The 14,686-nt window shown below is 36.1% G+C and overlaps 1 protein-coding gene across 1 annotated transcript in view; it reads left to right on the top strand.

The window, feature by feature from the left end:
• LOC126249151 (RNA-binding protein with serine-rich domain 1-like) overlaps nt 1-13,524 on the top strand; it is a 56,457-nt gene extending 42,933 nt beyond the window's left edge. The window contains exons 4-5 of the mRNA XM_049950806.1: nt 7,667-7,768; nt 13,364-13,524. Of these exons, the coding sequence (XP_049806763.1) occupies nt 7,667-7,768; nt 13,364-13,524 (263 nt within the window). The remainder of the gene's footprint in view (nt 1-7,666; nt 7,769-13,363) is intronic.
• The last annotated feature ends 1,162 nt before the right edge of the window (nt 13,525-14,686 follow it).

The raw sequence follows: 14,686 nt of genomic DNA, 5'->3' as shown, positions 1-14,686 counted from the left end.
CAAAGCTGACTGTAACATGTTCTCTCAGTTGCTTCTGGGAAGGCCCATTCCCTCTGGTGGACTATTCAGCCTGAGGTACTCACCAAGAACACATTTGATTCATTCCCCTCCTGTGTTATTACTCTAAGATGGGCCATTATGTGCCTAACATTTGAACTACCTACAAATAACAGCCCCCTCTGACTCTTCTGTGACTGTCCACATCTTGACAGAAGAAAGACTGTTCTCTGACCATCAGAGGCAAAGCTTGCTGGATCTGTCTTGTATCAAATAAAGGCTGTCCCTAAAACTTATCCATTATAAATATGGTGCTGTCCTTATGGGCATTTGCAGCTTACAGTATTCTCCATGAAATGGTCATGAATGCTTGCTAAACTGGGTTTCTCTACATACTAAGCTGGCAACAAGAATAAATGGTAAACTCATTGGTCAATTTGTGCCAACAAGGGACCAGTCCTACAACTCCATCATTGGTACAGTTACTTATTAAGCTAGTATGCAGTTGCCAACACAGCTTCCATATTACAGCTAACTCCTCCAGCAAGACACCACAATGGGTCATAAGCTATAGCCATATCTACTAATGAAAGCTATATATGAATCTACCTAACTGCACAGCACAAAACTGCAGCTGTGGCTAATGCAAGTTATGCTACTGACTAGGGCTGATGCCTAAGGAGCTGCTGTCCAAAAGTTGATAATTCTCTTTGCAGCAATAGCAGCATCTGATGATGATGGTGGTGATGAAGATGAAGGATTGTTGTCATTATCATCATCGGCTCTGTTTCTGGTTTCCTTTTTTCTCTATTTCATTTTTTCCTTTGGTGATTGATTTCTTTCTTCTAATGTCTTTCTTCATCCCATCACACTATATGTACACTTCTTTTCCTCCCCCTTGGAAATGGACCGCCAAATCGTCGTAGTTGGATATTTTGCTAATTGCTGTAATCGCACTATTTCACTCCAATTTACGGAGCTTGTTAGCACTTGATGTTAGGTTGGCGCCATTACAAAATATTGTATTGTAGTAATCGCTGCTGCTTGCTGGATCGCTGCGGTGTCTCGTTGCTGATGCTGGCTCTAAATCTGGTTGTCTAGGGTAAACACATGAGGTTCCGTGTTTTTCATGTGCTTTTGATGATAAAGAACGAGCGAAACCAACACGTATGTAAACATCAAACATTTATTACTTTAGTGGCCATATTGATTCCACTGTCCACCAAAGACCATAACACAACACAAAGTAGTACTTCTTTTACATGTTCTTTGACTTGTTTTGCCAAACAATAACACAGACACACACTTCAGCAAAGTGACATTCCGACTGCCCCGACTGCCTCCGACTGGTCTTCTCGACCCTTCTAGCTGCTTGTATTTATAACATTGTCAAAGAACTACTAAAAAGAGATACAGTTTATGAGTCACATGTACATCTGTTATCATAATTTGTGCAGAAAAGTTATTAATTTGCATCGAGTGACATAATTTAACATGTTATTAAAATGACAGACAGATTTGTTGACTTGACAGAATAATTCTTTGTTACAAAAAGGTCGTTTTTTAGAAGTTTGTCAATTGACTTCTCTAATTTGCATAAATAAGTAAGTAACGTGAATTATGAAGAATTACATAGGTTTTCGTCTAAAAATAGGATTGATTACGTGAATACTGAGTGAAAACGCTCCTAGTGAACAAATAGGTTTCACTGGGTGATTTTTATTTAATGAGATCCAAAATACTTAAGTTGGCCACTATTTTTCATACTTCATATTAATTATTTAAGATAAACTTAGTGTTTTTCATGATGACATTTGCTGTATCAGTGATCAAGTGATATAAACTTTTGTGTGGGTCAGTTATTCAGTATAATTTAATGGGTTGACTGTTTATGGAGACATGTTGTGCAATCATTGTTAACATACACAATAATTTTTCTATAATCATAAATACTCATTAAACTGGTTGAATTTGGAAGGGATCGCATACTTCATTAAAGTAAAGCCTTTAATATGTATCGTTACAATACCCCCCTCGGGTAATATCATTTACAGAATGTTAATGATATTAGCCGACTAGGACAAATGTGTCAATTACTGTGCATAATGAGTATGTATACAACAACCGTTACACCGTTTCAAAATGACTTTTTCCTGCAAATATTTTAGTTGTGTTGTTTGAAATGCACTTTGTGTTATGTCAATCAGTATGACAGCATAATAAAATTATTTAGTAATATATGAAAGTAAAAAAATTGTTGCTTTGCTCCCAGTGAGCCACATGGAAAATGATCAAAAACAGACACAAATATATCACATGCGATTTTAAGATATATAAAAAATAAATATGTAAATTATTTCAAAGTCAGCTCTCATTGCGTCACAGATTAGTCAAGATAATAGAAGGAACATAAATATATTACATAGATGGACAGGTCAGATGTCCATAGGAAAATATTCCACCTGTCTGCTCTTTTTGAGCCACATAAAGAAAATGAAAACAAAGAACATAATTATAAGTATGGACATGATATATAAACACAAACACTAGAGAAGTCACATGTATGAATATAATATGCCTTTAAAAAAAAAGAAAATATTAAAAAAAACTTGTCTCCCATTGAGACACATATTCAAGATAGTACAAGAACATATGAATACTAAAATTGGACACTTAAATTGGTCACAACATAACACAAACATCAAATTTGGTAAACATCTGATTGGCTGTAGAAAATTGTCCACAAATCTTATGCCTAAGAAAACAATAGTAACACAATGATGGGTCTTGCACAACAATTTTTACAATGTCTTTTATATTTGGTGCAAGTATGTCCCATATTCAATAATACAAAAAGAAAGTAATAAATGTTGGTCACCTTCTTGCCCATTGCAAGTAAAGAAGATGTCTCCAAATTTAATATTCAATAGTGACAATAAAAATATAAAAACATTCTCTCAGAAATCTGGAACTTTTCCAGGGTCTGTAGTATGAGTGGTAGTTGCTACTTGACACATCCAGTAAAAATCTTTGCTGATCACATGCTTTATGGAAAATGGGTAAGTAACTGTATTTAAACAGGGAAATGTGCTTAATCATGTTTATATGGTTTCAATTCAGTGATGTTTCTTAATCCAAATAACCTTCTTGATCTGGGGAAGATAAGTCTATACGCATTTAGGATGTGGGCTTTCTTTTATTCAAATGGACAAATGTCAATGTTTACTTTAACATATAGCCAACCTAGATCAACATCTTTGTCTATTTCAGTATTTTCAAACAATAGATCATTTTCAATTTCTTTAGTTCCTAAGTCTAATGTCTTTTTCCTACACTTAGCCACATCCCTCTCTGTTTGCAAAGCATTGACATTTAAATATAAACCTTTGTTTTTATCTGTTCCTCTTAACACTCTGTTGCCACTCAACAAATTATTGTTTTCACCCCATTTTTTATAAAGTCCACTACGGATTCTTATCCACCATATAGGATACAAGGTTGCACTTACCTTTGCTAATTCTTTCCAAAAGGCATCTTTCTTTATACAGTTCCCATAGTTGTTCCACAAAACTTCTAAAAACTTTTCCCCTTTTTCTTGAAAACACACATTTACATTCAATCCCTTTATATTTTCTTTAATATTATTCTTATTACCATTCTCATAGATTAGCGTTTCATAGTTCCCAATAGGCACTAGCTTGTCCTCAGATACACATTCCCTAGTCTGCATTTCACTTAAATTAACCTCATTATTACCCATGTTCGTCACATCACTTACCTTTATCTCATCATCACTTTTCAATTCTACAAATACTTTTATTTCTTCCTCTACACTCTCATCAATAACATCACTTGATTTAGGATCATTATTTAAATGTCCCTCTATTACTTCTTCCTCCTCCTCCACAACAACCTCATCTTCAGTTTCCCCCCTATGTATCTGAATCTCAGCAATTGAGTCTTTGGCTCCATTAAACACTTCGTCATCCCCCTTCATATCAAATAAACCCCCCAAAATAGATTCTACTTGTGGTGTGTCTGACTTGTTATTAACACCAGTATCTTTTTCAGCCCAACTATGGAACTCTGCAATACCTTCAACTTCTGCACTTTCACCAACTACCTGTGCTTGAATACAGTTTTTATTAACTGTATCACTTTTACTCATAGTATCCCAAAACCTTTTATTAAATTCTAATTTATTCATTCTAACAACTTCAGTATTTTCATGGTATTTACTCTTTACATTGTATCCTCTCCTTTTCCAGTTTCGGTTATGTGTTGTCCTGTCATAATATTGTCTAGCCCCTAAACTACGGACATCTAGTGGGACTGTCCACCATTTCCCGGCTGGTTTCCTCGGTCTGTCCGTTTGTAGCTGTCGTTTTGTTCACTAGTTTCAACAAACCCCCTTCTATCTTGTTCTCTTCCCCAATACCTATTTCTATCATTCCTGTTATCTCTCCTCCATCCTCCCTCCTGTGTATTGTTTCTGAAATTATTTTCATATCTCCTATCTCCCCTATTTGGAGCATTATTTCCAGAATTTTCAAAGTCTCTCCTCCCATAATAATCTCTATTTACATTCCTGTTCCACCCCCCATACTGGTTGTTGCCAGAGCCAAAACTTTGGTTATTTTCTCTTTCCAAGGCGCTATCTAATCTATCTACAAATTTCAGGAACTCTTCCATTGAATCGTCTGGTCCATGGACCAATTCCCACTGCAGTCTCTCTGGTAATCTTCTTTTTAAAACATCAATTTGTGTCATAATATCAAAAGAGTTATTTAAGTGAGCAAGTTTTTTCAATTGATCTCTGCAAAATTTTTGCATTCCCCCTACTTTCCCTCTATACACTGGTCCATTTAGAAATTCTGACTTTAATCTGGCTTGTATGGACTGTGACCAAAATTTACAAATAAATTTGGCTTCAAACTCTTCAAACGTATTCCAAGAATCATTATTCTCATTTGCCCAGGATAGGGCCTCCCCTTCTAGAAACCGTTTTACTAATTTAATTTTTATGTTATCAGACATTCCTACAACAAACATATCCTTACATTGGTGAATAAAGTCAATAGGGTGGAGATTTTCACCAGGAAAGCATTTCACTTGGATGTGCCCATACATTGTATTTTGATTGTAAAACGTTTGTTTGGACATCACTGCATCTTCCAATTGTGAATATTTAGTGTGCATATTTTCTACTTTTGTATCTACATTAGTGGTGTACAGGTTGTATTCCTGTTTAAGGTTTTCTGATGTTTTGTCTATTCTCTGATCTAATCTTTTAGTTTCAGTATCTACTCTGTTGTAGATGACAGCAATGCTGTCTGTGTTCGCTTGCATGTTTTCATTTAAACTTTCAACTTTAACTTGAAATTCTTTTCTGAAGTGTATCAACTGTTCGCTAGTGTTCTTGCTGAGGGTAGTTTTAATTTCCTCACACTTCTCATTGAGATGAGTACTTAAGAGATCAAAATCCAAGCTTAACTTATCCAGTCTATCTGTGTTTTCTTCATGTTTCAAACTTACTTGTTCACTTAATTGTTTAGAATCCAAACTTAACTTATTCAGTCTATCTGTGTTTTCTTCAAGTTTCAAACTTACTTGTTCACTTAATTGTTGAAAATCCAAACTTACTTTTTCACTTGATTGTTTAAGTTGCGAGCTTATTTGAGTTGCAAACCCTGCTAGCCACTCTGTTAAGTTTAATTGTTCACCATCCCCTGGTTCAATTTTTACATTTCCTACGCTCTCATCCCTCTCAGATAGAGACATTTTCACTAATAATTATTTTAAATGACAACAACAAAATACCTTGCTTTATGCTATGATGTCGTGATCGGTGTTCTTGTTGGCTTTCTTCACTTCTATTCAGTTTTATCGAAGCTGTAGTCTTGATTGATGAAATCCATTGACATAATCCAGACGTTAATCTTCTGAGCGGTGTGATGATAGTTCTTCGTAGTCGCACAAACACACTTTATTTATTTATTTTTGACATATTTTCACTGTTGCCACACTGCACAAATAAACTTTTTTTTTTTTTTTTTTTTTTTTGGAATGCTAAGCACTTACGAAATTTATTGCTGCACTATTATCATCGATGCACTTAAAGATCCCGGACGAGCCCCCACTTTTGTAAATGGACCGCCAAATCGTCGTAGTTGGATATTTTGCTAATTGCTGTAATCGCACTATTTCACTCCAATTTACGGAGCTTGTTAGCACTTGATGTTAGGTTGGCGCCATTACAAAATATTGTATTGTAGTAATCGCTGCTGCTTGCTGGATCGCTGCGGTGTCTCGTTGCTGATGCTGGCTCTAAATCTGGTTGTCTAGGGTAAACACATGAGGTTCCGTGTTTTTCATGTGCTTTTGATGATAAAGAACGAGCGAAACCAACACGTATGTAAACATCAAACATTTATTACTTTAGTGGCCATATTGATTCCACTGTCCACCAAAGACCATAACACAACACAAAGTAGTACTTCCTTTACATGTTCTTTGACTTGTTTTGCCAAACAATAACACAGACACACACTTCAGCAAAGTGACATTCCGACTGCCCCGACTGCCTCCGACTGGTCTTCTCGACCCTTCTAGCTGCTTGTATTTATAACATTGTCAAAGAACTACTAAAAAGAGATACAGTTTATGAGTCACATGTACATCTGTTATCATAATTTGTGCAGAAAAGTTATTAATTTGCATCGAGTGACATAATTTAACATGTTATTAAAATGACAGACAGATTTGTTGACTTGACAGAATAATTCTTTGTTACAAAAAGGTCGTTTTTTAGAAGTTTGTCAATTGACTTCTCTAATTTGCATAAATAAGTAAGTAACGTGAATTATGAAGAATTACATAGGTTTTCGTCTAAAAATAGGATTGATTACGTGAATACTGAGTGAAAACGCTCCTAGTGAACAAATAGGTTTCACTGGGTGATTTTTATTTAATGAGATCCAAAATACTTAAGTTGGCCACTATTTTTCGTACTTCATATTAATTATTTAAGATAAACTTAGTGTTTTTCATGATGACATTTGCTGTATCAGTGATCAAGTGATATAAACTTTTGTGTGGGTCAGTTATTCAGTATAATTTAATGGGTTGACTGTTTATGGAGACATGTTGTGCAATCATTGTTAACATACACAATAATTTTTCTATAATCATAAATACTCATTAAACTGGTTGAATTTGGAAGGGATCGCATACTTCATTAAAGTAAAGCCTTTAATATGTATCGTTACACCCTCCATTGTTGTTGTTATTGCAGTAATCATTTCTAGTAATTGTTGCTGTTTATAATGCTTCAATTCCTGTTTTTTTTTCACCTTTTTCATTCTGGATTCCATTTAGATCATAAATTGTTATTAGATCAGTAATACTTATGTTATTATGAATGAAACACATGTAACACTGGGGAATTATTCTATACTATTTATTATTTGTAATACAGACTGATGATGGATAAAAACTGGCTCGTGTAACAAATAATAAATATTATAGAATATTACACCAGTGTTGTGTGCATTTATTCATACTGCATAATATATTCTATCACGAACTGCCGGGACAGTCAATCAATGTATTTATGTGATTGATTGTAAATTGTGTAATTCATTTGTGAATTGTATTTTAAAATTTGCAGGGCAGATAGATGGCCAGGAGATAACAGCTGCTCTGGTGCTGATGCCACCAAAACCAAGACCACCTCTACCTCGCCCCAGTCCTCCCCGCAGACCTGTGCATTGTTGGTCTCGGTCACCTCCCAGGTGAACAGTGAAATAATATATATATAAAGTACTGAAATATTGTAATTCTTCTCTGAAAGTGTTTTTGTTGGCAGACATTTAGTATTTATAATTACTGTACAAGTGCCAGAAATCACAGCTGTAGGTTTTAATCTGATGGAATATTTCCATGAAAAACATGTCTTCCCTTTCTGTTTATTTTCTTTTCTTCCTCTTCCTCCTATGCATATTGATTTTTTTCTTCATCCCCTCTCACTATGCTGTGTCTCTTTCCTAAGAGCCATAAGGTGCATTTTCTCTGGTGTTTCAGCAATATTTGCAGTTTTGTTTTTGGACTGCATAACTGAAGTCAGCTCATACAATTACTGCCTGTCACATCTTTCATGCAGTGATCAGTAACAACAGAAAGTGTCAGTTTGTTTCCTGTTACAAATGAAATTATTTTTAAATTGCAATTTTATGTGCCTCTTCAATACATCACTCCCAAATACTTATTATATCAGTATCTATTAACAGGTATAAGTTCATTGTCATATGGAATAATTTTCTGGGGCAATGTCATACTTAGAAACAAAGTATTCATTGCACAGAAATGTGTTGCAAGGATATCATCTGGTTTCCATCTTGAACTTCATGTAGGCAACTATTGAAAAATTAGACGTACAAATGAAGATTTCGTAATGCATTTACTTTCTTCTGTTTTTTGTGAAGACTTAGGCACAGTTCAAAACTAATAGTAGTATTCATAAATATAACACTGTGAATGAAAATAGTCTACACTATCCACAACTGTTGCACAGAAAGTGTCAAAGTATGCACCCATTAACAGATTGGACCACTTCTCTTGTGATTTAAAATTGCTGGCAGATAGTTAAAGTTTCAGAAACAAACTGAAATCATTTCCCCTTGACAACTGATTCTATTCCATAGATAAATTTCTGAGAAGCTAGTATGTATGTAATGCCAAATTTATTGTAGACTAGCTGAATACTTGGCACTAACCGGTTATGTATTTATTTCAGTCTTCAGTTAGTCCATCTCCCTCTTCCTCCTCTCTCTGTCCACCTCAACCCCCCCCCCCTCCACCCTGCACTCCCTGTCCATCTCCTCCTGCCCATTTCTGTCCATCTGCTTCTCCCTCACCTGTCTAATTCCTCCTCTCCCTTCTAATTCCATCACCTCCTCCCCCCTCTCTCTGTCTGTCTCCTCCTTTCCTCTCTCTCTGTCTATCCCGTTCTTCCCCCTCTCTCTGCCCATCTCCTCCTCTCTCATCCTTTCCCCATTTTATCACCCTCAGCACAATAGGAGGCTGGTGATTCTTACCCCCATAGTACTTCTTTCCAGATCAGAACTAGTATGTGTACTGTATTTGACTGAAATCGTTCAAGGGATTTAGAATCAGCTTTTTAACCATGGTTTTGCCCACTTACACATATATTTCATATATACTTAACATATTTTAGACATATTTCACATGTATCTCTAACAAATTTCACCCTGTATTTTGCACATCTCAATGTTTATAAAGTCGTATCTCATGAACTATGTGCTGTACAATTACATCATTTTGCAGGTACATCCAGCAGCACATGTGCCTACTGTATGCAAAATTCATTGTGAATAGAGTTTCATAGCACACAAGTAATAAATTTAAATGTAATGCATGATGCAGCAGGTTATCACACATATCAGTGATTATGACCTCATATCACGTGAACTGTGTGTCGTACAAGTTTTTTTTTTTTTTTTTTTTCTAGCTACATTCAGCAGCAAATGTGGATACTGTTTACAAAATGTGTTGTCAATAGAATTAGTAGTAACTCAGAAATAAATTAAAAGGTCATGCATGACGCTGCAGTTTTACAGCATGAACACCAAAAACGTAGTAAGTAAGAAACTTTTTTTGTTTTATTACTATGTGGAGATTGTCAGTGAGAAAAGGTTTTATAAAGATTTGAAATTATGCATAAAGTTTGCTGGAAGTCACTAAGTGCTCTTATTCTCAAATACTGGGTGAATAAAGTAAGGGCATTTGCGCATGGTAGGCTGCACTGCTTTTACATTCCACTCTCATCCTTTTGACAGGTAGGTCATTCTTATCCCCACAGCAATTCTTTACAGACAATAAGTGATATATGTACCAATTGAAATTGGTACAGTGGTTTAGGAGAAGATGTGGAACATACACTGATAAGTTAAAGCATTATGACCACTGCCCACCGCAGTGTTTGGATGCTGCCTGGTGGCATTGCAGGCATGTGACACGGTAACAAAAGTATGTAAGCAGAGCAGATGCAGATGGGGGGGGATCACCCTAGCAAAGATGTGGGCTGCAAATGGAGAAACGCATTGAGATGAGTGACTTTGACAAAGGGCAGATTATTATTACACAGATCCTGTGAACGAGTATCTTAAAAATAGTGATGTTGGTCGAATATTCAAATGCTACTATTGTGAGCATCTACGCAAAGAGATAGAAGGAGAGTGATATTATCACTAGGCACTAAATGGTTGGACATCCATGACTCTTCACAGAACATGGGGTTTGGAGGCTTGTCTGCTCTGTAAAGTATGATAGATGGTGACCTGAGGCATCTCCGCTGAAAGAGCACAATGCTGGTGCACACACAAGTGTTTTAGAGCACATCATTCATCGTACATTGTTGAACATGGAGCTCCACAGCTGAGCACCCCTACATGTCCACATGTTGACCCAATGACATTGTAAATTACATTTGGAGTGAGCACGGGAATATCGGGATTTGACCATTGATCAGTGGAAGCATGTTAGGTAATCGAAGACACATTGACAGCTGTGAACCACCTGCATCCCTTCATGTTTGATATCTACCCTGATGGCTATGTCATTTTACAGCAGTATAATTGTCCATGTCTTGGAGCCAGAACCATGCTACAGCAGTTTAAGGTGCATTATAGTGCACTCACGTTGATATCTTGGTGACCAAATTCACCCTATGTAAATTCTATGGAACCCATCTGCGCTGCTATTGAGTGCCTTCACCATGTACGCAAATCAGTGGCCCATTATTTATGTGAAATACATTACCTTCATGTAGACATCTAATGTCATATACGTCATAAACCTACCAACAAGCTGTCTGACCCGTGATATGCAGAATCAGTGATGTTTTTCATTCCAAAGCAGGACAGACGATCAGTTAAGCAGGTGCTCATAATGTTTTGGCTCATCAGTGTATGCAGAAACATACATACACATACACATACATCCATTTTTATAATACGTATGGATTAAGTTTAAAAAATCTAGTCATGTGAATGGCTATCATTTCACCATGTTTTGACAGAGAAAACAAGTATTAATTTTACAGCTACTGGCACTTTCTTTATCATTGTGGACTATCATGAGTATAATCCATGGAACATACAAAAATTAAACTAAACTCTTGATAGGATTGGAAATAGCAGCGAACCAATTGCAGAGTTTGATTTTTATTAACCTTTTAGCATGCTTTAAACAACCATAAATTTGTCTTCTTCACAATGAATGTTGACCTATTGAACATATTATAATAAAATGGTTAGAGATATCAACCAGAGAAGGAACCATACCAGATAAACAATAATTGCAAAAAGTTTTAGATGAGCATACTCACTTGTAAATTCTCATACTAACATAAATGGATGTTGAAGCTATGAGGATCTTATCTAGTACAATGTGCATGTTACCAACAAATATTAGTAGTTAAAATGCATAAATGAAGGTAGTAGCCCAATGCTGTAGGGCTTTGTTGTAAAATTTTAACCATATGACTTGTCAAATGACTCCCTCCATTGTGAGAGAACAGATGCCCCTGCTCTGCTTCTTGATCCTTGTTCCTGGTCTGTGCAGCTATGCATTCTCTACTCTCCACCAACCATCCCTATTCCACTAACGGCTACACGACACCATCAGTAGTCATGACATAACATTAACACATATGACACTGCCTTCAGAAAACATTTTATGGCACAAACAAGGCTCGTACCAAGAGCTGAATAACTAAGATTGCAAGCACAGGCAGTGGTAGTGGTGCTTACTGCGTGAACGAATGTGCGCATAGCTGCACTGAGCGGCTAATGCCTGGGTCAGCAGACAAAAATGGTGAATAACTAAAATTAAAACAGAATGAAATTAATGAAAATAGGAAAAAGGAGGGAGGGTGTGCTAGGGAGAGGGCAGGGAGGTCCAATTTTCCTTCTGAAGAAAACAAATCTGTGTTTGTCAGACCCATGGTAAAGGGTTAATAAATCTTAAATTCTTCTAAGGGTTGGCTGTTATTTTCCAGTGCTATTAACTTTTATGTGAACTCTTGCTGAAGGGCAGCCATGATTAAAAATTTTAAACTAAACTCTCATGTCCTGTGTGCAAAATTCTCCCTCCCTCCATTGTGAGAGAATAGATCCCCCTGCTCTGATCTTGATCCTTGTTTCTGGTCTGTGCAACTATGCATTGTTTACTCTCCACCAGCCATCCCTATACCACTAACATTGCCTACATGACACCATCAGTAGTATCTGTGCATTTCTAAACCCTTGTGCTATGAAGAAGGTAATTTTAGAAGCCTAAACAGCCGAAATTGCTCTTCACATGACTTGGCCACATAGTGCTTCATCTCAAAGATGAATGTGTTCCTGTACCCCTATAATTGATTTGATTGTTTAGTATGTATAGTTTTTTAACCAAACTGAAGATGTTAATGAAGGCATTTGAAATGTTATTACCTGCTTTAGTGTAACAGTATGCACATGTGATGTAGCTAATTTTTGTAATGTCGATGAATATGACATAGAGTCTCAGCTGGGTAATATACAAAGCAAGCACTGACAATCACACACTTGTCTTTTAACCATTAAACACTGAATAGGAAGAACTGATTGCACCCAACTACTAGTGCTGCCAACAAGGGAAGGAGATCTGTGTTTTTTATATTGCTTTTGACAGTGATAATGTTAATGCTCAGAAGTTACTGACTGTCTTTATGAACAATGTGCAATTCCTTCTTCATATGGAATATACAACACAAAACAGAAAAATTAAAGTATAGTAACAATCTAATCTCTGTAATGAAACTGTTGTACCTTATTTGTGCATATAATAATGTGAACCTAAAAAGTACTAGGAGCTGATGATTGCTGAATCCAGCCAATTTGATGTCAAACTGGCAGAAATCAACAGCTTTGGAAAATTTTTTGGCAATTGAGTGCTCACTGGACCTGTTTGGGCACATTTATTTCAAGGGGTTGCAGTGAGTGAAATTCAGAGAAATTGTACAGAAAGTATGTTTATGTTAACCCCTCAAGCTTGGAACCCGAGCGTGTACTCATGCTCTGTGAGTGTCCCCACTGGTGATATCCTGACCTTGTACTTGTCAGATGCCATTTTGCAGGTAAAACTGCATTGCTCTGCCATCTGTTAACAATGAGCAATATTCCTTTGCCAGCTAACTGTAGAAATATCTCTGCTGACTGACCTTTAAGATCTTTGCTTGGAACCAATGAATGAATACTAACAATGTAAATGACAGGGGGAATGATATAGGTATTGATGATGACAATACTATTATGTTTTGCAGCAGACACTAAAAAAAATGAAGAAGAAATGTTGGATAGTGAGAAAGAGATCAAACAAGTTTTATCAGTGAAAAGCACATGGTATGAAGAAGACTGGAAGTGGCCATTCAAGCTGCATTTTGGTGAAATTATTCAGAAGCCATCCATAAAAATATTGTTTTAGCAAGCATCCACTTTTCAACATACCAGTTTTTTTTACCATTTACTATGCACGAAGACAGATTTGAACTACTTAGTAGATACTTTCATTTTATAACAATTTTGCTTCTTATTGTTCAGTTGGTTTATGCACAAAATGTTCCTCATGCAGAGACTCTTCATCACCATATCACCGAGTTTGTTAAATGATTTGAAAACTTCTGGGGTGCAATTGAAATGTTATGAGAGTTCATGATCTAATGAGTGCATGTGTGTCTGTGAGCAAGGGGATGATATTTTGAACATTTGTTGTGAACATCTATCAGTATTTGGTTTTATTTTTTAGTTGCTTTATGGGGGCTACTCTGTTGACTTACTGCACATGTTCAAGCTTAAAAATGTTAATGCTGTGTTTGTAAATTAACTTTTTTTTTTAAATAGAAGAATAATATAAAAAGGAGAGAGAATAAGAATAAACTTGAAGAAAGATGAAGAAAAACAAGTTTTCTGCAAATATTAATCTCTTTCATTTCAGGAGTTTGACAGCTGGACATATTAATACGAAACTGGATGAGATATTTAATTCTTTTGTTGCAATGAGAGTGTACGCTGCAATGACTTTATGTGATAAATTAAAACTGTGTATCAACCCATAGCCTTGATTTTGTGTAAGCAGTGCAGTAACAATTACATCATCCAAAGACACCTCCCAGGCTGATTCAGTTTTTCACAAGCATGTGTCTGTGCTGTGCCTCACCTTTGACTGCTTTCCTTCAGTATCTGCACTTCTGGTGTTCAGCATCTTGCTGTAACTTTGCATTAATGATAAATGTGAAACGAAGGACTCAACATTGCAGTACTTAACCTGACACTTTTCCTCATTTATTGACACATGTATTATTTTCATGATCAGCTTTTCTTAGATAATTTATACAGTATGTTCATAACAGGTAAGCATAGAGCAGCAACATATTTCTAATAAACCTTTTGTACACACTCCTAACAAAAACACAACATGAATAAAATCCAGTTAGCTGTTACCTGCACAATGATATTACGGAAATAAATGTTCATTGTGGACTGACTTTGCACTGTTTGCATGTTGGTAACTAAACAAGGTCTGCTTGGATCATTGTCCAGTACTCCTACTAATAGAAGAGTGTATGAATAATTATTGAAATGTGCTA

Source organism: Schistocerca nitens, chromosome 3 (assembly GCF_023898315.1).
Source record: "Schistocerca nitens isolate TAMUIC-IGC-003100 chromosome 3, iqSchNite1.1, whole genome shotgun sequence".
NCBI lineage: Eukaryota > Metazoa > Arthropoda > Insecta > Orthoptera > Acrididae > Schistocerca > Schistocerca nitens.
The sequence above is the reverse complement of the archived record's forward strand: the minus strand, read 5'-3'. Positions and strand labels throughout refer to the sequence as shown.